Source organism: Bicyclus anynana, chromosome 26 (genome assembly GCF_947172395.1).
Source record: "Bicyclus anynana chromosome 26, ilBicAnyn1.1, whole genome shotgun sequence".
NCBI classification, from domain to species: domain Eukaryota; kingdom Metazoa; phylum Arthropoda; class Insecta; order Lepidoptera; family Nymphalidae; genus Bicyclus; species Bicyclus anynana.
Window position 1 is genome coordinate 2836941 of NC_069108.1, and position 26953 is coordinate 2863893.

General features: G+C 37.6%; 1 protein-coding gene across 8 annotated transcripts in view; it reads right to left on the minus strand.

The window, feature by feature from the left end:
• Positions 1-26953, minus strand: part of LOC112047134 (zinc finger protein 320) — an 86615-nt gene that overhangs the window by 12538 nt on the left and 47124 nt on the right. Inside the window, exons 6-7 of one of the 8 annotated variants that reach the window (XM_024084111.2) lie at positions 4600-5133; positions 2967-4022 (exon numbers count right to left, since the gene is read on the minus strand). The exons of 2 other annotated variants lie outside the window; for them this stretch is intronic. In XM_024084111.2, coding sequence (XP_023939879.2) covers positions 3442-4022; positions 4600-5133 — 1115 coding nt within the window. In that variant the 3' untranslated portion in view covers positions 2967-3441. Of the gene's footprint in view, positions 1-2966; positions 4023-4599; positions 5134-7192; positions 7956-8576; positions 9156-11663; positions 12499-19365; positions 20040-20530; positions 21618-22118; positions 22978-26953 lie in introns of those variants that run through there. 5 more of the 8 variants (XM_024084112.2, XM_024084127.2, XM_024084125.2 and 2 more) reach the window with 5 other exon arrangements.

Genomic DNA, 26953 nt, shown 5'->3' on the forward strand with positions numbered 1-26953 from the left:
TTTTAGTAAAAATTATATGTTTACATTTATTTAAACTTAAGCTTAATTTATTTTCAGAACAGTATGCCGTGAAGCTATTTAAATCTGCCTGTAGAAGGGAGTGATCATCTGGTGTTTCTATAGTTTTAAATATTTTAAGATCATCTGCATAAAGAAGAAAGTTACTATATTTGAAGCATTTATGAATATCGTTTATGAATAAAATAAACAAAAGTGGTCCTAATATTGATCCTTGAGGTACGCCAGAAGTGATCACAACCGTCTTTGAGCTAAAACCACTGATAATCACTGTTTGAGTGCGATTTGTTATGTACGATTTGAACCATCGCCACAGATCACCACGTATACCGTTATATGCTAATTTTTCAAGTAGCCGTTTATGGTCCACTCTATCAAAAGCCTTCTGAAAGTCTGTGTAAATGCTATCTGTTTGTTTGTTATTGTCAATATTTGGATTATATTGGAATCAAAAGAAAAGAAGTACATTTTATTAACAAAAAAAGTCGTCCGTCGTATTTATGAAGCAATCACGAGTTGTATGTCAGTATTGTCACATTTATGTATAAATAGGGTAGGTATCTATTAATTTAAGGTATATCCGTTTTTCCTGCTTTTTAAGACTGCTTACCATTTACTTATTTCTTAGTTTAATCCCGACAAACAACAATTAATACGTTTCCATTACGCACGCGTCTTCTATCAGCTAGTCCCAAAATACATGCAATCTCGCCATTCTCTTTTCGAAAAAACCATTCCTTAGACCTCATTCGCACGAGAGTTTTTTTAACGGACGTTAAAAAGTACAACAAATACATTCCCAAGTGTAAGTTCACACGACAGTGTTTTTAAAACACGACCCTATTTTTCGAACAATGTTGCATTTTCAATTTTGGTTGGAAATAGACTAGAAAGGAAGGATAGGAAGAAAACTAGAAAGATGTATGGAAATGACATTCGCTATCGACAGGTCATGTGATCAAGATCTGTCATTCCCAAACATTTTTCTAGTTATCGAAACGTTTGCGATCGTAGAAAGAGAATCGACGTGCCACTTGGCGACAGGGGAAGGTTATGCAATGCATTTTTAATACATAATTTGCAAATTAGTTAAATTTTTTTAATAAAATAACACGACGGTGTCGTACCCGTCACAAATATCCCAAACATGTTTTATTGTAGGCACGCAGAGCACGGAACATCGTGTCTTATGTTTTTAATAATAAAACTAAAACTAAAAAACTAAAACTAAAGAAATAAGATGACAGTATTTATTCTTATATATTCTTAATATATTAAGATTATTGATTATTATAGTAATTTACATAACTGTTGTTAGTGTTAAATTTTGAAATACAAATTATGAAAAAAGTTTGTATATGCGAATGTCAAGAAGACGCGTGTTTTTTTTAAGAGTTGCACCGGCTTCACACGTTTTTTTTTCATTACGATGCGTTAAAAAATTAAATAATTGCTCAGAGAGCTCTTTTTTTCTAGTGATAGAAACAGCGCCATCTAGTGGAACTCCTGCACAACTGTTTCAATTCCATATAAATTCGCGTATACGTTAACGCCATAATAACATTATGAAAACATTGTAAACTCCCACTAGGTACACAGAATATTTTGGAGTACACTACCATCTTGAAGATGGTACTGCAAAAAAAAAACATTTACACTCTTTTTTTACATTTTTTTATTTCGTATTTTATAAATCTTATTTAACTCCAGGATGTTTTCTACTAATATGGTACCGCAAATCCGACCACTGAACAAACGATTGTCGACAAGTCGGACACACATAAGCGCGTAAATCCGAATGTACTAACATATGACTTAGCAACATATCCTTCCATTTATACGACTTATTACACACATCGCAGACAAACGGCCTTTCCTCTGTGTGGGTCATTTGATCATTTCGTGCCTTTTCAAATGGCACGCAGTTAAGCTGGCATAACCACATTCATCGCATTTGTAATCTCTCTCCCTTTTGTGAAACTGCTTTTGGTGACGAAAAAGTTCCACCGGACAGTTGAACTTTTTGTCGCACGCGCCGAAAGATGGCGCTGGCTTTCCGTGCACCGTCTCCATGTGGTGCGCTCTGTCACTTGGACGTTGCAGATGCTGCAGATGAAATTCTGTGGACGCGACATCTTCAAGTGGACGTAAGCGTCGTGCAGGGTGACATTTTGTTTGGTTTTGAACCTCTTCCCACATTTCTCGAACGGTCGCGTGCCGTCGTCTAGCCAGACGGTTTCGATATCTTCTCCTATAAACAGATAATAAATGTTATTGTTGCAGAGCAGGTTGGGCGGCGAGGCGCATTGCGAGGGGAGCTCAAAAAACACAACAGCTGATGACTAACTTTAATCTATATCTTCAATCAATATCTTTTTTCAAGGTTGTGCCAAACATGACAAAGTGGTTTTTGATGCTTCAACTACTTTAGTTTTGACTAGCAAACACTCGCGACTTCGTCCGCGTGGCTATCAATGTATACTTTCAACCATTATTTCACCCCCTTCTTATTTTATTTTTGCAATAAAAAATATCCTATAACATTCTCCGTATTATGGTCTTAAACCGTGCCAAGTTTCATTTGAATTTATTCAGTACTTTCAGCGTGATGTCCGAATAACAAAAAAACACACAAAAACAGACAAACAGACAGACAGACAAAAAATCGAAAAAAAATATTTTTAGCTTCAGTATCGATTATATAATGCCCTAATAAATTTTCAAAATATCTTCAATGTACAGAATGTATAAAATACACTGAATTCGTATTATAAGTATAGATTCTAGATCGCGCTAGGAATACACTATGCCACGGTAACGTTTGGTTTAAGTAAAATCTCAAATTTGCGAATAATTGTATAGAATTCGACCAGTATAAATATAGATTAAAAACTAAGACAAGATTAAGATTAAGATAAGATTTATATTAGTATTAAGTGAAATTAGTATATTTATTTATTTATTGTAATTTGTAAAGAAAAATAAAGAAAAATGTACAGCGTTACTACACATAAAATTATACAAAATTTCCTTAAAGTATAGCTTATTACAGATTTTTCATAATTTAAAAACAATCTTAAAATACATTGAAATTGATGTTTTAGGAATGTGTGTGTAATTACATTAAAAACAAATTATCCTACTAATATTATAAACTCGAAAATTTGTATGGATGTTTGGATGTGTGTTTGTTTGGATGTTTGTTACTCTTTAACGCCGCTACTACTGAAGCGATTTGGCAGAAATTTGGAATGGAATTTTACTCTGGATTAACACATAGGCTACTTTTTATCCCAAAAATCCATGGTTTTCATGGTCTTGATAGGTTTCTCACACATCCATACATATTCAAGTAATTATGGATTTTTAAAAGGTAACCCGGCAGAAATCGGCTTTTATGGACTCTTCATCGCTGATATTTAGTTATATTTTGTTATTTGCGATTCGAAATTCAGGATGTTTTTTACTAATATGGCTCCGCAGACTTGGCTTCTGAATACACCTATATTCACATACAGGACACTTGTGGGGGCGTATGTTCAAATGTATCAACATATGCTTTGTCAAAGTACTCTTCCACTTGAACGAACTATTGCACAAATCGCAAACAAACTCTCTCTCTTCCTCGTGAATCTTTTTGTGTAAATTCAAATGGTAAGCTGTCAAGCTAGCATAGTCGCATTTATCGCATTTGTGATCCCTCTCCCTCAAATGAAACTGTTTTTGGTGACGCAAAAGTAGTGCTGGAGTTGTGAACTTTTTGCCGCAAGCACCGCAAGTGGGCGGTGGTTTGCCGTGTTCTTTCTCCATGTGAGACACTCTGTCGCGGATGCTCACTTCCACGTTGCATATGCGACAACGGGCATGATTTGGGCGTGACATCTTCAAGTGGACGAAAGTGTTGTGCGTGCGGACTTCTGTTGTGCTTTTGAAGCACTTCTCGCATTTCTTGCACTTGTACTTTCGCGTGCCGTCCTCGTTTTGCTTCAGCGTGAAGATCTCGCCTAGAAAGAGATAGATTATCTATAAATGTACGCTTTCAACGAAATAATTCTTCTTTATTTTAAAACCCTAATTAGGCTGATAGCAACCTATGCATGAGTATCGGCATAAAAGAAAATAAATTAGGAAAGCGCTTAGTTATTCATGCCAGAAAGTAGTAGAGGATATCATTATAGACATGACATTAGATAAAGTATAGTGTGAAACGGCACATAACATTGTATTATAAGCCGCACCACATTCAGTTTATAAAATATAATTACGAATAAGCCCTAATACTACCCGTTCTAAATATACTATTTTCATCGTTGCATTTATTAATCTTGCAAATAATAAAAATTACAACCGTCTTTAGGATGTATTTTTTTTTGTTGGTGAATTTAGGTTGGGCGAAACAGGTCCATAGTCTACTAAATAGTCAAAAGGTTATGATTTCAAAATTTTCCCATTTCGATAAATTCTTTTTGTATATTTATTTGATTAAATATATTATAATTCAATCTCAAGAAGTTATATAAAATAAAAATCAAGTACCTTTAATTATTTACATATTTTATTTTTAGTTAGTAAGTTATTTACCTTTCGGTTCCGTTTTGACTCCATAATGTTTTCTAGTAATATGACATCGCAAACTCTCCTTGCGATGAAACTCCCGCTCACAAGTATCACACTTATGAAGGCGTATATTCAAGTGTATCGACATATGTCTTTTTAAATTAGATTTCCAATTGAACGACTTGTTACATATATCGCAGACAAACGGTCCTTGTACTTCGTGAATCTTTGCATGCACATCTAATTGCTGTGCGGTTAGACATGTGTGATTGCATTTATGGCGCGAGAGTATTGACGGAGCGATGAACTTTTTACCACAAGCACCGCAAGTAGGCACTGGTACTCCGTGTTCTGTTTCCATGTGGGACGCTCTATCACGTGCAGTCACTCGTGCGTTGCATATACGACAGTGACTATACTGTGGACGCTTTTTCAAGTGAACACAGTTGCCGTGTGTGCGAACATCTGCAGTTGTTTTAAAGCATTTATCACAGTTCTTGCACTTAAATGGTCGTGTATCCTCGTCTTGTTTTATCGTGAAGATTTCCTCATTTTCGCCTAAAAAGAGATAGCATATTGTTAGCAAATTTTAAATATTGGTCCTACTAAGTCATGATACGTCATGATACGTCGGTACATTGACGTATCATGACAGGAAATACACCTTGACATTTGTAAATAATAAATTGAGATATTGTCATGATACAAGGTATAAAAGCTATCGGTTCCTTATTTGCGGGGTATTCGTTCATTTGCTATCGAAGAGGCAACAAGTGCCAAGTGATTGCGATTGAAGTGTGACATATCTATATTGTATTGATGTATAATACAAAGTGATAGCAGTGAAGTGTAATATATATATGTGTCTTATTGGTGAATAATACATAGTATTGATTTCAAAACCCCTCTGATCTTTATAATATGTCATTATCTATGTATTGCAAACACCGGTCAGAGAAACATATTTTTTAATAATAATTAATTACCAGGCTATTAGATAGATGGACAACTTTTTATTCACACACGTGATAACATAAAACAAAAAACCAGCCAAGTGCGTGTCTATAGACAGAAGAAAAGAGGAGAGAGAATTCCGCCCTGAGGCACGCCAGAGTTAAGTGAAATAAATGAAGATAGGTAACTTATTAAAAAAAACTTTCACAAGCTGACAATTGCACAATTATGTCTGGATTAATGCTATTAGATAGATGAACAAATTTTTATTCACACACGATATAACATATAAAGCAAAAAACCGACGAAGTGCGTGTCTACAGACAGAAAAGAAGAGGAGAGAGAACTCCGCCCTGAGGCACGCCAGAGTTAAGTGAAATAACTTATCTACATACTATAAACGAAGATAACTTATCTACATACTATATCCAAGCGTACACATGCTGACGATTGCACAATAATGTCTGGAACCAATTGACCGCAAATAGTGACATACCACTAATTTCCAAAACGGCCTTACTTACGTAAATTTAAGTCTATAGTGCTTAATGCGTTACTAAAGTATAAAGTGAAATATTACAATAAATAAGTACACTACACAAAAAAAAAAAAAAAAAAGTACACTGCCTCCTTCATCAAGAAGCTACCAGTGTTTTAGTAAAAGTACCTGCGAAATACCTTCGATGTATTGTGGCTTATCGGAAAGTCCAATCATGAGCGTTAGACTCTCGTTAAGAAACTGCCAACTATCGCAAGAATTGAAACTGGATATGCCATGCCTTACGATCATTTATTTCAAAAAGGCTCAGTTTTCAAGCACTTTTGATACGTCAGTTGACTATTTGTAAAGATTCTACCACCGGTTCGGAAGGCAGGTTATTTGTCGTTGGTAGTGTATGACAATGATTTGCCAATCGTTTTTTGGTGGATTTGTGGGCAAAGGGTGACACCAAAGACAGGGGAGCGTTCGCTCGCAGCTTAAATCACTTGAGCTTGAGTTGGTGGGTTAACTGATTAGAGATGTGGAGTTGTAGTGGTCAGTTATAGTTCAGCCATAGTAGAGTGTTCGATATTTGGCAGGGAGGGCAACACCGGCGGAGAAGGGGAGTGTTAACTAGTTTTAAAGGAATTCCTTAACCCTACACCCATGGTCACAAGTCTGGGACTCTGCTCAGTGTTGTCTGTCTGCCATACGGTACTTATACGAGTATAACTTAGTAAAGCCACCCTTACTAAGTAAAGTATAAATATAATAACTTACTGAAGTACAAATAGAAAAAAATGTACGCAGCTATTTCACGCATATCACCATTGGGTGCGTTACAAATTCAAATCATAGCTTGTAAATAAACTTGCAAGTAAAGAATACTGTACGGTACGGTATTGCTAATAAAAAACAGTGAGTATAGATAAATTGTTATGTTTCGTGGTCTATTTAATTAAATTCTATAAATCAAGCGAGTCACATTGATTCGCTGGATGCAAGCGGTTCAGAATCGTGATGTTTGGAAGTCCCTACATAAGGCCCATAACCTGCAGTGGAGTTCCGTCGGCTGCATGATGATGATGATGATGATGATGATGATGATGATGATGATGATGATGATGATGATGATGATGATGATGATGATGAAAAACATGTAATACCAATAAATAAAACACGTTTTATTGTATGCAACTATTTATTTTCCTCATATCACTATTAGATAAATGAGATACATTAGAAACTTAAATGAATGCTCAGAATACTTGTACAATATTTTGGAGTAAAGAATATTTAAGTAAGATACACTTCAAAACCAAACACTCAGTATAGATAGACATATCGTATGTGTTACATTTCGTAGTCTATTACTTTAAACTAATTCCAGGATGCTGTCTATTAACATGGGACTGCAAACTAGTCTTCTGAATAAACGCCTGTCCACAAACAGGACACACATGAGGGCGTATATCCAGATGTATCAACATATGCCTTTTCAGAATAGCCTTCCATTTGTACGACTTCTTACATATGTGGCAGACAAACGGCCTCACTTCCTCGTGTTTCTTTTTATGCATACTCAAATTGTACGCGGTGAGGCTGGCGTAGTCGCATTTGTCGCATTTGTGGTTTCTCTCACCCATGTGGTAGAGTTTTAGATGGCGCATCAAGCTGGATCGGCATCGGAACTTCTTGCCGCATGCCCCGCAAGTTGGCGCTGCTTTCCCGTGTTCTTTCTCCATGTGGGACACCCTTTCTCGTATGCTCACTCTCATGTTGCAGATTTGGCAGCGTATGTGCTGTGGGCGCGGCACCTTCAAATGGACATACATGTTGTGACCGCGGACATGTTCGCTGTTCTTGAAGCACTTGTTACATTTGTTGCACACGAACGATCGCGTGCCGTCCTCGTTTTGCTTCACCGTGAAGGGTTCTTCTTCTCCTAGAAAGATATAGAAAATACCGTTACCTGTGGCGATATCATGCGACCAACGAGATAATCTTGTGAATATAAATAGACAATATTCAAATAATGGCGGTGCATCTCTTTTATTCCGTTGGTACGAAAGAGATTGTACTGGGTCAACTCCGACGCCATTGGAAAATTTTGTCTATATTTCTCGTCGTTGGTCATATAGTTAACACCACTGCACGCTACTTTTTTGAACACGCTACGTTTGATATGTACTTAAATATAAACAAACTCGAACTACGACGCTGCGACAAGCACATGAAAATTACTACCTACCAAGAAAAAATACGGGAAATCTGTGCGTCGTTTATAGGATGATTATCTTAATGTATAAAATTCTCACTTGGGTTAACCAAACTCCTCCGAAACGGTTGGACCGATTTCGTGAAATTCTGTGTGCACATTGAGTAGGTCTGGAAATCGACCAACAACTATTTTTCATATCCCTAAATGATTGAATGGTCGACCCCAAACTTTATAAGGCATAACTTTACATTTGTAATAATTTAGTTGCATTTTTTTACCAAGGTTTTAAAATATAAATAAAAATAAATTAACCATGCTTATATATATCTCATCTAATATATTTACCTGTCACGCTCGCTTTAACTTCAGGATGTTTTTTAGTCAAATGACACCCCAAAGTTGCCTTCTCAACAAACGCGCGCTTACATACAGGACACACATGAGGCCGTGCGTTCGAATGCAGCAACATGTGCTTTGTCAGAGTCTTCATAAACTTAAACGCCTTTTTGCACACAGCGCAAGCAAACGGCTTCTCTTGTTCGTGGATCTTCTTGTGCGTTTTCAATTGGTTTTCGTTTAGGCTAGTGTGATCGCATTTGTCACATTTGTGCTTTTGTCGAATGTGACACAGTCGTTCGTGGCGGAGTAGTGAAGCCTGTGATAGCAACTTTTTGCCGCAAGCACGACAAGTTGGCGGTGCTTGTCCATGTACTGTCTCCATGTGAGAAGCTCTTTCTCGTTTGTTCACTTTGACGTGACAGATGTGACAGCGGCAATACTGGGGGCGTGACATCTTCAAGTGAACATACATGTCGTGATTGCGAGCTTCCGTACTGGTGTTGAATGTCCTCTCACATTTCTCGCACTTGAATCTCCGCGTGCCATCCTCGTTTTGCGTTACCGTGTAGGGTTTGTCATTATCGCCTAGAAAGAGATGGATAATATCGTTATCTATACAAACATCATATGCACAATATTTTTTCATGTTACGTAAATGTTTTAAGAGATTAAATGATTATTATTATATTATTACAATATCCTGTCTAAAAACCATCGCCAGTGGTACAATAAAAGCACTCGATCACTATTTGGGACTGCTGTGTCCAAATTCAAGTTGCCAAAATATTTGCCGACCTTCTTGCACTCTAAGAAGAAAATTATGTATAGATTTGGGTACTTTTTTAAACATGCTACCCTTAGAAAGAAAGATTGTTTAAAATTGTACGATGCAGGATTTGTAAACTCATATTGGAACTCCCACAAATAATGTTGGTGAGTTAATAATTATTTGTTTTGCAGAGCTCCGAAAAATTTACGGTCGGTACTGCTGGTTTTGAATATCGAAGAAGCAAACGATTCTAACTTTCTAACTTCGTATCCCGAGCAAAGCGAAGGATTCTAACTTTGAATCCCGAGCAAAGTGATTGGTGCAAAATTAGAAACCTGAGTATTACAAACGTAATAAATGTTTCTCAGCTTGAGCCCAAGGATCGAGATCCGAAGCCACATCAGCTAAAGAGGCAGTTAAAATACCTACTTGAAATGTTACCATCTCTCGGAATATTAAGTCTTACAATGTGTTTGTAATATATAATTAATTGTTAATATATATAATATATTTAGTGTCATTCCACCAATCGCACTAATATTATAATAAAAATTTTAATAAAAAAAATACAACCGACTTCAAAACCAAAAAACGTAACCAGTAAACTAAAAAGCGAAAAATAACATCATAATATGTTCTACCTGCTGATCAGTATGAAGGCGGTGCTAAGCCGGTGTTGTCTTGATTTAAGTTCTTTACTTTAATTTACTCCTTTTTGAAGTCGGTTAATAAAGGCAAAAGTTTGTGTGTAAATACGAAGGTAGAATCTTAACCGGTGGTAGAATCTTTACAAATAGTCAACTGACGTGTCAAAAGTGCTTGTAAACTGAGACTACTTGAAATAAATGATTTTTGATTTGATTTGAAGGTCTGTTCCTCATTTGCGCTGCAGCTACTAAAGCGATTTGGCTGAAATTTGGAATGGAAATAGATTTTACTCTGGACTAACACATACGCTACTTTCATTCCGGAAAAATCCATGGTTCCCGCGGGATTTGTGAAAAACTGAATTTCAAACGGACGAAGCCGCTAGTTTTAAAATAAAAAGAAAAAATGCGTAAATAATTGTTTTTATTCAACTAATATTTTTATACAGGGTGATTCGGTCTTTAGTGCGGATATTTTTTTTCGTGGTTCTGTATCATTAATAGAATATAAATCTACAAACAGTTCGATACATTTTATGTAATTTTTTTTTTAATTTATGTCTCTAAAATAACAAAATAATGTTACATATTATTACTAAACAAGATATATTCAGCTTAAAAGTGATCTGGTGACGTCCTTTAGGTATCAAACGAAAATAAAATAAACGCACAATAGGGTGACCCTAAAATTCTGTTCAAAAGTAAATAACTTTAGCTAACGATAATTTTGTTATTTTTGAGTTAAAAAAAAAAGAAAAAATACGTGATCATTAAATTTTGTTTATGTACAAAATATAAAAATATCCGCACTAAAAAAATTTTCTTCCTGTATGTATACAAAACTGCGTTTATCAGATAACAATACACTAAACCATGTCGGGGTGTTTCTTCATGACGCGTTATTTCAAACTGTTTTATTAAATAAACGAGTCCTATCTCTAGTTATAGCTTGGCAACTTCGTTCGTAACACTCCCGATGGGCCGCGCGGGCCGGGGGACGTGTAGCGATGAACGAAAAACCGACGACTGATGATCTTTCCCCTCGTCACCCTCATATCAGAGGAGTGTCATTTACGAACTTGCCAGACTATAGTAGTTAGTTTTCAGCTCAGAATATAGAAAACACCAGAAGCCGCGTTCAGTCGTCGTTATAAAGCACGCATTGTGTCCAAAAATTGTACCTGTATAGCACGTACACGGCATACAGAGTGACAAATAGCTTGTTCGTGAAACTACAAAAAAAAAGTAGTTTAAACAGCTTAATTCCTACGCGCGATCACACCATCTGGAGTTTTCTGTAATCTGAGGTTTTCAATTAGGATTATGTAACAAGAATTATTAAAATCCATTTTTTTTTTACTAAGAAATTTTTGGAGTTTACTCCTGAATCGATTTTTCATATATAGCCCCCGGTATAAAAAATATGGGCAGTAAATTTCGATGAACGAATGACAGCGTTACGTTTTTTGTGTGCAACCTATTCTGCGCACCTTTCAGGTGTATGTATTGAGACGTACATAGTGTATGCTGCGGGCTCAGACTAAATACATAAGGACTAGTATCGCAACCAAATTCACGAACAAAATTTTCTGCCATTTTCTAAAGAAAACGAGCTTAGATTTAATACATATCTTATACTAAACTAACAGTTTTTGTTCGTTTTTTACACCATTTAAGTACACAAAAAGGTATTTTTACGGAGGTTTTTAACCGACGGACACGATTGAAAACTATGAAACATCGATTCTATAGAGACAGTATTTATAATCGCATAAGATCGTTGATCATATACTTTGACAGAAAAATAATGTCTTGTGAGGCAGGTCTTTATCTAATTAGTCTGAGGGTGCGGGGCAACATATACTATTTAGACAGTGGATCTGAACGAGTAAACTCCATTCGTGCGTCGGAGCTTACACACACTGTTTTTTTAAATAGCAACATTAAACCATGTTGGGATGCTTCTTCATGACATGATATTTCAGACTGCTCTGTTGGACGAACGAATCGAGGCATATATTACAAACATGGCGGCGTATATTCTTGTGTATCAACATATGCGTCCTCAGACCGCTGCGCCATTTGAAAGACTTATCGCATATCTCGCATTTATACGCCTTCAAATCGCCATGCTTTATCAAATGATTCATATATTTGCTGCGACGTATGAAGGACAAATTGCACGGTTCACAACGATAATCCGCCTCTCCCATGTGGTAGAACTTTTGGTGTTGCAACAGTTGCCAGGGGAAGGCGAACTTTTTGTCGCACGCGCCACAACATGGCGCTGGTAAACCGTGACACTCCTCCATGTGGAAGGCTCGCAAGTGTCCGGGAACTTTTATCTCGCACAGATGGCAGCCGCGCAGCTTCGGACGCTTCTTCAGATGGACGTGGAGGTAGTGCTGACTGAAGAGTTTGCGCTGGTTGAATGTTTTGCCGCACACTTCGCACGAGAATCGCTTGGTGCCATCCTCGCCCACCGTGACTACGCAGCCTTCTATCACTTCGCCTAGAAAAGAGAATAAATAAACTAAAAAAATTAAGGCAAACAAAATAATTGGATAGGTGGACCGAAGACATCGAGCGGGTTGCAGGGAGCCGCTGGATGCTGGCGGCTCGAGACCGTTTTGTTTGGAAGTCCATGCAAGAAGCCTATGTCCAGCAGTGGACGTCCATCGGCTGATAATGATGATGATGATGATGATTTTATTATAGTTAAGGTAGTTGACTCATATCAAATGGAATATAAACTATATTCATTTCGTATAGCACATGGAATAAGGGTCCGAGATATATAGATTTCTTATAAAATTCAATTAAAAAATTATGTATTTTACAATTTTTCCAAAAGCGCAGAAGTCGATTTTGTAACGTCACAATGTTACTAGATGTCACTAGACGAATAAAGTCAAATTTATGTCCGATTCTTTGCTTCTCTCAGTCATTATACGGTTTAGTGTTTGTGTGACGTCATGACACAGATAAAATAGAGACTGTCATGGCTGATAGGGTTTAAACTCGTATTGTCAAAAAGTAATAATAAAAAAAAATATTCAAAAAAATATGATTATGATATTTTTTCAATCTAGTAGAACGATAATGAATAGACTAAGATTCTTTACAAAAAATGTGTCAACAAGCCTATTGTATAATTGTCTCAAAGACACAATTAACTTAGTCAAGTTTACTATAATTTATCATATAAAAGTTATCTATAAAATAAAGGTAATATAAAGCTGAGAAGTTTTGTTTGTTTTGTTGAACGCGTTGATCTCAGGTTTCGTACCTTAAAAATTATTTTTGTGTTAATTTTTTTTTACAGAAAAGTGCGCAAATTTTTTACATTTTGTATATAAACGAAATTGTATAGACACGTATTTCAGCTTTCGTTTATCGAAGATTCAAAATTAATTTATTTCAAGTAAGTAGGCTCAGTTTACAAGCACTTTTGAAAATGCAAGTTTGACTATTTGTAAGGACTCTACCACCGGTTCGAAAGGCAGGTTTTGCTAAGCAGGATGCTCTTTTAAGATCAACATTACAATTTCTTATAGTTTTAAAGTAAATGCAGTATATTTATACTCACTAATTTGATTAAGAGGAAAGATTTGATTGCTCGTTTGTTATTATTGAACAAGCTACGAAACTACTAAAACGATTTCAAAAATTGTTGTGTAGTTACAATATCTCCGGGTGCTATAGGCTATATTTTATTCCCGTATTTCTACGGGAAAGGACACTACGCGGGTGAAACCGGGAGGAATCGGCTAGTACATTATATTTCGCTGGCTATAAGCATATTGAAGAGATTGACATCATTTGCCGGCCTCACTCAAGTGAAGGAAAAGAAAATTGGTTACAAAAAATAGAAGTGCAGTTAAAAATAAAACAGAAATGGAAATATTAATAATAATTTTATTTTTTCATCAATATCAAACAATTACAGCTCGTCAAACAAAAAAACTGTGTCGTCACTTGCCGAGATTGTACAAAATGTTCTGTTAGTTAGGTGGAGAGTATTGGGAGGCTGAATGCTGGCTATATAGGCGACTAACTAATTCTTGTATTGGCGTTCGAACCGTCCACACCTTTTGTTAGATAATCCTTCATGGAATATTTTGGGATCGGCCGGGATAATGGGTTAAGTGGAAAAGGGGAGTGCTAACTAAATTTAAAAGACGTCTTAAACCCTACATCCATCGGTCACAAGTCCGGGACTTCGCTCAAGATTTGTCTCTGCCATTCGAGGGGTCTTTGGTAACATTCTTGGTGGGAATCGTTAGGACTTCAATTGTTGTGTTTTGCTATTTACATCACAGAGATAGCAAACTTCATCGTTGACACCATGACAGTATGCACTGGGCTAACTTGTCATAATAAAACACTTTTGAGTTAAAACAAGTATATTACTTATTGGTATTAAAAAGAATTTTAAAAATTCAAGTATGTAGTTTTATTTAATCACTATTTATGTATCAACATGTGCTTATTAAAACTGTGCCGCAGCTTAAAACCTTTGTCGCAGAATTGACATTTGAAAGCTCTTTCTGACGAACGAGTATGTGTAATTTGGTGGCGTCTATAATCAGATAAGCGTAAAAAAGTCTTGTCACACGGTTCGCAATGGTACTCCCCCATGTGATAGGACTTCTGGTGCTCCAACACTTGCCAGGGGTACGCAAACTTTGCCCCGCAAGCGCCGCAAGATGGCGCTGGCTGGCCGTGGCATTCCTCCATGTGGAAGGCGCGCAAGTGCTTCGGAACCTTCACATCACAGAGATGGCAACTCCGAAGTTTGTTCGGTCGACGCTTCAGATGTACTTGTGTGTAATGCTGATGGAAAAGGCATCTCCGTTTGAAACTTTTATCGCAAACTTTGCAGGTGAAACTTCTCGTGCCGTCCGCTTCCATCGTCAGTGTGAAGTCTTCTATCTCTTTGCCTAGAAAATATACAATTCTAATTCAAATTCAAAGACTTTATTATGCCTGACATGACAACAACATTCCCTGGAGCCTGTATACAGAATTTGTTTGATACGATCGGAGAATTAAAAAAAATACAATCAACACGAAAACTGCATTAGCTGCATTTTATGTCTTTGCCTATGGGTACACGTGGTTAAGATGGGGTGATTCTTTGCGGAAATGGCACTAACGTTCAAGAATTATTTATACTTTGCATTAAATTAAAAGTGTTATCCTTGTGCATATAAGCAAGATTGAATCATTTTACGTTGAGTATGAATAGTAATTGAGTATGTAAAGTAAGAGCCTCGATAGCCCAGTGGATATGAGCATACCAGAGAATTTTCTTAATTCTCTGTGTGTGTGAAGTCCGCCAATCCGCTTTGGACCAGCGTGGTGGTCTATTCGCCTAACTCCTATCATTCTGAGAGGAGACACAAAGTCAGCAGTGAGTCGAAATGTTGATAACAACGATGTATAGTAAATTAGTTTCATTTCTATTTAATTCAGAAAACATATAACAGAGAATAAATTTTAAAAAGTACTAACTTTTTCCTTAAACTAGTCGAAAAAGCCTGTGGACTTTCCAGGAGTAGGTACGACAATAGTCCATTTAAAATATACACACAGGCCATCGCTGACTATTATTTAATAATAAGGAATATCCAACGGATTCTTTCTTTTTTAATAAAGTATATTTATTCTTCTATACTTTATTAAAAAAGGAAGAATCCGTTGGATATTCCTTATTATTAAAATTCAATATTCTTGAAGTATCAATAGTTCGATGAAAGCTTCTAAGCGGAAGGAATATGCAAACACTTTCAGGGTGCTTTTTGGTCAAATGGTATTTCAAAATGCAACTATATTGCCGCAGGTAACACAACCGCAGTAATGATGATAATGACTTCTCTGACAGTGCATAGTAACTCCATGAACATTAAGATTATTAACATTTTCAGGGTGTTCAAGTCGTAATCCCGATTGACTAGTTGAAATACAAAAAAAAAACAACAATAAATTAGTATCAATTACGTATATTTATTTAGACCATAACATTTAACAAAATAGTACACAAGAAAGCTAAATCAATGTACATCAATAAATATAAATAAAATTAGTACTCAGTAATTCAAAATAACTTCGTTTTCTAAAAGTGCTTATAATTATTTACATGATAATAAAATACAATAGTTTTTTTATTATTGTTGTCTGTCTGTTTATCTGGGCTAATATTTTGATCGGCTGGCCTGACTTTAATGGGACTTTGGAAAATAGTTATACTGAACAACAACATATAGGCTAGGCATAACTATACTTCTATACTACAATACTTCTTACCCCATAAATAAATAAAGGTCCCGCGGGATTTGTGAAAAACTGAACTTCGTGACTTTTGTGACGTGACAGGTAGCAGCGACAGTGATTGTGCCATCATTGTGGTAGAGGAAACACGTCGTGCAGGTCGCAGGACTTGTGACCTTGGGAGTGGGCTTAAGGGATTGCTTTAGAATGCATCAACACTCACATTCCCTGCCCGACATGTTCTCTATGCCCACACTAAACAATATATGATAAACAATAATTACAACACAAAACATTATTGCACAAAATTACTAACGCGACTGGCAGCGTGACGGTGTCTACGCTGACTAACAAACAACTAAGCTCAAGTTATCAAATACTGTCTTATTTACACCAACACTGATACCTTCCCAATACAATAACATAAATAATTAATGTTGATACCACCTGTAATCGAGGATCTTGTAACACTATGTCGCAAGCGTCAGCTGGTACTAACATAATTTTTAAACATTTTCAGGGTGATTCTTGGTTAAATGGTATTTCAAATTGCTCTGTTAGATTAACGACTGCTAGCATCGCCACAAACGTGACTGATATGTTGTTGTTTACTACATTTATAAAAATAATATACAATATAACCAAATACTGAGATAAATTTTAATGTGCTTCTTGGTCAAATAGTATTATAGCCTGCAGCGAAATGACCGCAGTAATGATTGTTCGTGTCTTCTTTAGTTGTACATAGTAACTCAATGAATATTGAGATGGCGCTAGTAGACCGTGGGTGTTTCTAATCGCAGATATAGCAACTCAGCAGCTTCGAGCGCAGTCTGAGTTTCACATAATTGATTAAAATAATGTTACACAAAAGAACTTGATATTAGTGTAATTTTAGATATTTTCTGGGTGCTTCTTAGTCATATGGTATTTCAGACTGCTCTGTTGGACGAACGATTGCTGGCATACTCCACAGACATGACTACGTATGTTGTTGTGTATTAGCATGTGAGTCTTCAAACCTCGGCTCCACTTGAAACACTTCCCACACACTTCACACTTAAACGGCTTGACGTCTGTGTGTTTAGCTTGGTGACGCGTTTGATCAGTGCGTCGCATGAACGACAAATCACACAACTCGCAACGGTACTGAGCTTCCCCTAAATGGTGGAACTTTTGGTGTTGCAACACTTGCCAGGGGAAAGAGAACTTTTTGCCGCAAGCGCCGCACGATGGCGCTGGCAAGCCGTGGGACTCCATGTGGAACGCTCGCATTCGTCCGGGGACTTTTACGTCGCAGAGGTGGCAACTCCGCAACTTTGGGCGCAGTTTGAGGTGCACATAATTGTAATGTTGGTAGAACGAGTCGCGTTTCTTGTACGTGTTTTTGCAAACGTTGCACGTGTAGACTTTCGTGCCATCTTCGTTTGACGTCAGCGTGAAGTTAGTTTCGCCTAGAAAAAAAATACAACGACTGGTGAACCTTGTTGCACAACGCAATAAGAACTATTCTAAACTAGAACTTACAACAATGTAATAGAGTTGAAAATAGTAGGTTAATATAAAGATGCTTACTCTGTTTTGGAAATTTACGGCTATAACTCAATGATGTTTGCCACAATACGTGGTGACAAACATTGACCAAACGACTGGTATATGTTGGGCACACTTTTATGCTTACTGTGGCCTTTTGGCAAAGATTTTATAACAGAGATAGCTGTCACTGGCGCGTCAAAACTGAGACGAACTAAAGCGGCTATTTGTTTTAATTTAATTGAGTCGCATAGTAATAAAAGAAAGTTATTTCAATAAAAAGTACCTAAATATTGTATAGAATGTCGAGTTGTGTGTTCAGGAACTGTAAAATTTGTATATACTAGTACATAAATATAATATATTAGCACAAAATGCACAACTTTCGTGTTTCATTCCACTATAATACAGTAGACAAAACAGTGACGGTATGAATAAGAGGGTATTTGATTGAGTTCAGTTCTTTGTTAGGCAGGGCGAACACCGTCACGCTGCTAATCGCGTTAGAGATTTTGTACAATAATGTGTTGTAATTATTGATCATAAATTGTTTAGTGTGGGCACGGAGAACATGTCGGGCTGGGAAGATGAGTTTATGCATTTTGATAGGATCCTTTAAACCTACACCCAAGGTCATTAGTGAGTGTGTGTGTGTGTGAGTGACTCGAGGTGTTTCGCAGCGAGTCGCAGGGATTCGCTGGATGCAGGTGGCTCAGTATCGTGATGTTTGGAGGTCCCTACAAAAGGCCTACGTCGTGCAGTGGACGTCCATCGGTTGATATGTTGATGATGATGACTGCTTTTGTAATAATTAATCATATAACCTAGGCGTTCTTTCTTATTGGCGAGGGGTTATGTAGCTTAGACCTACCGCTCCAGTGCAGATTGGCGAGCACAAATCTACGAGTATACTAATACTATATAGGAGACGAGTTTGTTTGTTTGTTTGCTTGAACGCGCTAATCTTAGGAATTACTGGTCCGATTTGAAAAATTCTTAAAGTGTTAGATAGACCATTTATCGAGAAAGGCTATAGGCCACAAGTATATGATATATATTATCCCCGTATTCCTACGGGAAAGAGCACCGCGCAGATGAAACCGCGCGGAGTCAGCAGCTAGTAACTTATAGACCGACTTAAAGAACGAGGAATTTGAGAAAGAAAGACTGTTTAAATAGTAAAACTTATTTATTCAAAAGTAATCCACATTACAGTTGTTTAAACAAAACTCTAAGGGTAATTTTAACTAAATATTGTATATACAATTATGGATTTTTATAAATTAAATATCACTATGTGCAAGAGCAATGTTGTTTTTAAAAGCTACGGAAGAGTAGAGTGCTATTAAAATTATTTCAGTCGTTTTAAGGTATATTAAAAATCATCTTTAAATCGACGATAACGTCAATGAAAAATTATCGAGGGATTTAATCGTTATTAGGATGGTGATGGTGATGACGATTTAACAATTGTATATCGCTGATATTACTCATAATAAAAGTTTATATACAAAATAGGTGTGCAAATGTGTTATTTTGTGGTGAGAGATCAGATGCAAAGATGTTTTTAAAAGCTACGGAAGTAAGTGCTATTAAAATAATTTCAGTCGTTATAAGGTATATTAAAGATCATCTTTAAATCGACAATAACGTCAATGAAAAACTATCAAAGGATTTATTCGTTATTAGGGTGGTGTCTCTTGATATGGTAACTCAAACTTGACTGCTGTGAGAACGCTCCGCCACAAATCTTGCAAACATGGGGCTTGTTGTTCAAATGGATATTCATATGAGTCTTCAAATTGTTCGGCCACCTGAAGCGTTTGTGGCACACCTCGCACTCAAACGGCCTCTCCGGCTCATGCTTCTTCTGATGATCTTCCAACTTAGAGCGAGAAATGAACGACATATTGCAAACATTGCAACAGAAATCTGACTCCCCCATGTGGTGGAACTTCTGATGCCGCAACACTTTCCATGGAAAAGCGAACTTCTTGCCGCAAGCACCACAAGATGGCGCCGGTAAGCCGTGCTTCTCCTCCATGTGGAACGCTCGCATCCAACTGGGCACTTTGACCTCACAGAGGTGGCAGCTGCGCAGTTTGAGCCGCTGCTTCAGGTGCACGGTCCTATAGTGCTGCGAGAAGTTCGGCCGCTTCTTAAACTGTTTGCTGCATACGTTGCATTGGTAAATTGTCTTACCGTCGTCGTCTTTAGTTGTCGTGCAGTCGTCGTATAGCACTTGGCCTAGAAAACACAACGGAATATGCTTTACTGTCTAAATTGCTTTTGTCGTTCGCTGAGGTTAATGTCGTTTATATTTGTTTTATTATTCAAATTCTGCAGTTTCATGGACTTACGTGCTAAGAGCTATTAATTTTGTCGTATCTTCAATAAAATAATAATTCCATAAGTTTTGTTTAAATAACCAATATCCAAGTTTTGGAATCGCAGACAGACACTAAATTTTATTTATATGTATCGCAAGTGTTAGGATGAAAATCCACACCCCTTACGGTTTCTACGACGACGTACCAGAACGCTAAATGGCTTTGCGATACGTCTTTGCTGGTAGGTTGGTTTACGTCCGAAGCCTCCCACAAGCCAAACCGTGTCAAACCAAAACCGTGAAGTACGAGCATGGTCTTTATATTCAGATTGTCATTGTACAAAAGCCTTGTAGCATACTTTGCTTCCTCTATGAGGGATTCCATGTTGAGGGATACTTAAATTTGCGTGATAAAAGAAAAACCAAATTTATCGACAATATAGATTATATTTACCAAAAACTTGTACACTTTATAATCCTAACCTTATCCACTTTGTAATCACACTAATATTATAAAGGCGAAAGTTTGTGTGTAAGTGTGTATGTTTGTTACTCCTTTGCGCTGCGGCTACTGAAGCGATTTGGCAGAAATTTGAAATGGAAATAAATTTTCCTCTGGATTAATACAGAGGCTACTTTTCATCCGGGAAAAATCCATGGTTCCCGTGGGATTTGTGAAAAACTAAATTCCACGCGGACGAAGACGCTTTCTTAGCATTTCTATGAAATGCTGACCAGTTAATCATAGTCAAAATAAAGGTAATAGAGGATGTCTCTTGCTGATGAGGATATTTAGATAGCCACTTTAGATAGACAACCCATTTCTGTGAATCTCCGGCCTCTTGTCTACTTCTTCCTACTTGCTTAAAATAATGAATATAAAACTACTTCTTCTACAGTAGAACACTACAATAGAGCTTAAATAAATCACTCAAGGTTAGGGTGTCTCTTAGCGATGTGTATCCTCAGGTTGCCGCTCTGCACGAAACCCCTGTCGCAAACTTTGCACACATGCGGCTTCTTGTTTTCGTGCAAAAGCATATGCGACTGCAGATTACTCTTCCACTTATACGCCTTCTCACACAAATTACATTTAAACGGCTTATCCGACGAGTGCTTCGCCATATGACGTTGCAAACTGTACTTATTGAGAAAACCAGCATCACACGGCTCGCAGCGGAATTTGGCTTCACCCATGTGGTAGAATCTCTGATGCCTTAACACTTCTGATGGTCGCGAAAATTTCTTGCCGCAAACTTTGCACATGGGTGCTGGTAAACCATGGGTCTCCATGTGGAATGCCCTCAAATTGGGGGAAACTTTGACATCGCAGAGTCTGCAGCCGCGCAGCTTCGGTAGCGCCTTGAGGTGCACCTGACGGTAGTGTTGCGAGAAGTTTTCCCGTTTCCTGAACACTTTGTCGCACACGTTGCAAGTGAAGGCAATGAGGCCCTCGTCGGTGACGGTCTCCGTGTAGTCCGTGTATTTCGAAGAGCCTAGAAAAGACACAACAGAATCTAATATATTCGAAGTAGCATATCTATACTTAAAATTATGAAGAGGTATAATTTGTAATGCGTATTGCTGGGTGTCAGCTAGTACAGAGTTTGTTTGAGCGCGCTAATCTCAAGAACTACTTATTATAAATTATAAATATATTTTAATTTGAATAGTTTACTTAAGTTCATTTATCGTTATTTACGAGATACGGCTTTATGTAGCGTCACACAACTGGAGCGGAGCATCGGTAAAAATGAGGCAAAATCGGGAAAAAATATTCATTTTGAGAGCTTTTGCGCTTCGTAAACAGTTAAACATACGCAACAATAATGAGTGATCCTCTTTAAAGTTGTTGTATTTATATGTTTGTGTGGGCCTAGCATGCAAGCAACGACATATCTCCGTAAAGAGAAATAGAAAAAATTTTAATTCCACGACAGTAGGTATATGTTTATATGTTAAGGTTGTTACTATCATCAGAAATAAAACGATATTGGTTTAAGTTTACCATAGTTTATTTTCTCACTTCGTCTATAGGTTGTCCCTTGAACATAACAAATAAATAATATTTTTGGTAATCAAAATTAACTTAACATTAATTGGAAATTACATTATGTATAGATATTCTATTTTAGGAAGACTACAAACTTTTGTGTGTCTTAACTAAAGGAACGTCAGCATATTAAAAAAGTTTAATTATTTAAAGTTACACTGGCGGCGGTGTGTGACATAGGAATTAGTTTATCAAAAAACCGTTTTAATAAGACAGTTCGTTGTATTTGCCCCACTTCAGTTAGTCATTGGGATGCCGTTTAGTCATGTGATATCTCAAACTGCTGCTTTGCACAAATGCCTCATTGCACACTTTACACACATGAGGCCTAACGTTCGCGTGTATCATGAGGTGGGTGTGCAAGTTCTTCTTCCACTTAAACGCCTTGCCGCACACCTCGCATTCGAACGGCTTATCCGGCTTGTGTTTGACCATATGCCGACGCATCATATAACTGGAGAAAAACGACAAATCGCAGACCTCACAACGGTAGTCAGTTTCACCCATGTGGTAGAACCTCTGGTGGCGTAAAACTTGAGACTGTTGGGCGAATTTCTTTCCGCACGCCTCACAAGTGGGCGCCGGAAGGCCGTGCTCCTCCATGTGGAAGGCCCGCATGTGCGTGGGGACCTTCACATCGCAGAGGTGGCAGCCGCGCAACCTCGGCCTCTGTTTTAGGTGCACTTGCTTGTAGTGCTGCGAGAACAGCTGCCGCTTCTTGAACGGTTTGCGGCATACATTGCACGCGTAGCGCTTGTCGCCGTCTGTACCGTGCGTTTCCGTGAAGTCCACGTATATTTGGCCTAGAAAAGACAACGGAATTCATAAATACTACCACTGCTGGGCAAGTTCGCTGATGACACTACCATAACAATTGGTGGGGGGGGAGGTTTACTGCGGGTGTGAAGTCATGCGCGCAGGGCAGAGGGTGGAAGTGAGGTGCATCAGTCGTGGGTTTTGCTGTCATCGCAACCCGCCTCCCGGCCCCCGCGGACCATCGCGTTTGTTACGAACGGATTTGCCAAGCTATAGCAAATGCCGCGCGGTTTCCCACGCCTACTTCCCATAGGAATACGACCATAAAAGCCAATAGCAATCGCGAATTTTTCAAGTTTCGGAGCCTATTCCATGCAAACAAACAAACAATCAAATCTTTCCTCTTTATAATAGTTTATGGATACAAGTATGTCCGAAGTGTTGGCCGACTGAGATTTCTTTTATTTGATCGATTATAGAAAGTGTTAGTGCAGAAATTTAACTAGGAGCCCGAATTATATCTTAAATAACATAACATAATCCAACCACACAACACTTCAAAACGTAGAACTACTAAAGTTTGCCAATATACACGAAGCAGAACTAAATTTATAAGAAAGCAATATGGTTACCAATCTTCATTTCTCTATAACAAATTTAATAGAAGTCACAAAATTAATGCTTTGACTCGTAATAAATTGAAACGGGTGGTAACTGATACCTTGCTGGCCCTAGACTATGAACAAACTGAACTTTTACTTAAAGATAACTTTTCTTAAATACGGACGCAATTATTTCAAATAAAACACAAACTGATAATACACACACGCACACACACACACACATACACGTACACACACACACACACACACACACACACACACACACACACACACACACGCACTTACACACACACTAAATATATTATAATTTATAATTCTGTTATTTGTTAACTACGGTTGTTCTGTGTGGTGAATGAGCGGGGCACCCAGTAATACGGGTTTTCCACCTAGTACAGGGGCCCTTGCTACTTGTTTGTAAGACTTAGTTGACGAATAAAGATTTTTTCATTTTCATTTTCATTTTCATGATGGTGAACTCGCCTTCCTCACAAAAACGTCAACTTTATGAGGATGGCTATGTATGTACCTAATTACGTAACACTTTTTGTTTTTTGAAAAATAAAATAAATAAAAAATTAATTTAAAAAAAAAGTTTTTTTTTTATTCTTTACGTTACGTTGCAACGACTTCCGGTACGGACGGCTTCAGTGTGCTCGTGGCGTTCGAGCCGTCCACATCACTTGTTGTGTAATTCTTTGTGGGCTACTTGGGATAGGCGGGGAGTGACTTGAGTGGAAAAGGGGAGTGTTAGATAGCTGTCAAAGGCGCCTTTAACCATACACACATCGTTCACAAGTGCGTGACTTCACTCAAGGTCAGTCTCTGCCATTCTACGGTCTTATTTTGGTTACAGTTTGATTAGTTAATTAAGTTGTCCTGACAAATGTTGTGAATCATAACCTTTGTTCGACATCAGTTTTCTTATATGATACGCGCGGGAAAGGAAGGGGTTTCATGTACTGCGGGTGTGAAGTCGTGTGCGCAGGACAGACGCTGGAAGTGAGATGCATCAGTCGTGGGTTTTGCCAAGCTATAGCAAACGCCATGCGTTTTCACCCACCTTGTTCCCATAGGAATACGAGGATAAAAGCTTATAGCACTCTGGGATAGTGTAGCTTCCCAACAGTGTAGGAATTTTTCAAATCGGTTCAGTACTTTTGAAGCCTATTCAATACAAACAAACAATCAAATATTACCTCTTTTTATAATATTTTATAACATAAGCATTTTTCTTTGCCAAGATTTAAAAAAAAGTACCGTTCGTTTTTAGACGGATGACAAAGGTTTTATATTACATTACGGCACATGTTCGTAATGAGATGCATTACGATATTGAAATTGGTGAAATAAGCGATACTTTACGAGCAAATGTGTTATAAAAGAATTTACAAATTCGGTTTAGTAGATACAGTCTCAATAACCTCAATAGCTCAGTGGTAAAGCGGCCGAACTTATTTTACAAGATTTTATTTTACATCTTTGTCAACATTTTTAAAGTTCCATACTTAAACTAAATTACAGCTTTCTAGTAGTAATTGTTTCTGGAGCTAAATCGCGGGCGGACAGACAATAGTTTGGCGCTACGGTGAAACATGAAACAAACATACAAAAATATTGCGCTTCCTTTTGGCTACGTCGTAGTCGATTTAAAAAAAGTTGTCTTATCACACGACCGGGGCCCAGGCACGGGTGTATATCAATTTAAAAAAAAAACATCAAGATCCTGTTTAAGTACATTTATTTTACCGAAAACCTTAAACAACTAAATAACTTATTCACAAAATAACTATAAAATTATATATCTAAAATAGATTTCTAAGTATCTACAGAAATTGTAAATGCATAATGCATATGTATAATTTAAGTACATATTATAACAAAATGCCTTTAACGAATGTAATGGATCTATAGTGTCTTAGGTATCTTTTTATCTTATCAACCCATATTCGGCTCACTGCTGAGCCCGAGTCTCCTTTCAGAATGAGATGGGTGAGGCCAATAATCCACCACGCTGGCCCATCGCGGATTGGCAGACTTCACATACGAAGATAATTAAGAAAATTCTCTGGTATGCAGGTTACCTCGCGATGTTTTTTTTCACCGCTTTTTTTGCACCGCGCACACGACTGAAAAGTTGGAGGGGCATGCCCCGGACCGGATTCAAACCCACACCCTCCGGAATCGGAGGCAGATGTCATATCCACTGGGCGATCACGGCACGGCTATAACGTCTTAGGTATAATCACACTAATATTATAAATGCGAAGTAAGTGTGTGTGTCTGTGTTGTTTCTCCTTTACGCTGCGGCTAACAAAAGAATTTCCGGGTTGAAAAGCGTCGCTTGCTTTTCAACCCGGAAAAAACATGGTTTCCGTGGGATTTGTGAAAAACTAAATTCCATGCGGACCACGTCCCAGGCGTCTTTTACCCGGGATTAGCGATACAGGGATAAAATATAACCTATGAAACTCACAAATAACGTGGCTTTATAGTGGTAAAAGAAATTTTAAAAATCGGTTCAGTAGTCCCAGACATGACCCTCCGTGACGCAGTGGTATGCGCGGTGGATTTACTAGACGGAGGTCCTGGGTTCGATCCCCGGCTGGGCCGATTGAGATTTCCTTAATTTGTCCAGGTCTGGCTGGTGGGAGGCTTCGGCCGTGGTTAGTTACCACCCTACCGGCAAAGACGTACCGCCAAGCGATTTAGCGTTCCGGTACGATGCCGTGTAGAAACCGAAAGGGGTGTGGATTTTCATCCTCCTCCTAACAAGTTAGCCCGCTTTCATCTTAGACTGCATCATCACTTACCATCAGATGCGACTGTAGTCAAGGGCTAACTTGTAAAGAATATAAAAAATATTAAAAAAAAAAAGACCCCTTCAACACAACAAACTTTACCTCTTCATAACATTAGTATGAAATACGAATTTTAATAATATACATTACTAGATATAATTACGAACCTAACTCGTCAAACCTAAATTGTATTTAATAAAATATTTACACAAATAATATTTACACGGACAAAAATAGTGATTATAGCTTAGTAACTTCGTTCGTAACACTCCCGATGTTGCGCGCAGGGTTATGGGCGTGTAGCGATGAATGAAAAACACACGACTGATGAAAGTCACTTCCCCGCACGCATGATTTCACACCCGCGCAGTCTTTCCCCCCCGTCGCCTGCATATCATGGGAGTGTTAGCAACGAACTTGCCAGACTATAAAACACTATTTACCTATTACAATTATAATTATAATCCTAGATTTGTTTAAAATTAAAATATGTATGTTGATTGTTAACATTTACTTGAATTGACTACATTAATTTTTCACGAGGTTTTCATATTCACACTCATGTTTTTTGTCCTAAATCAGTTGAAATGTGAGGATAATTG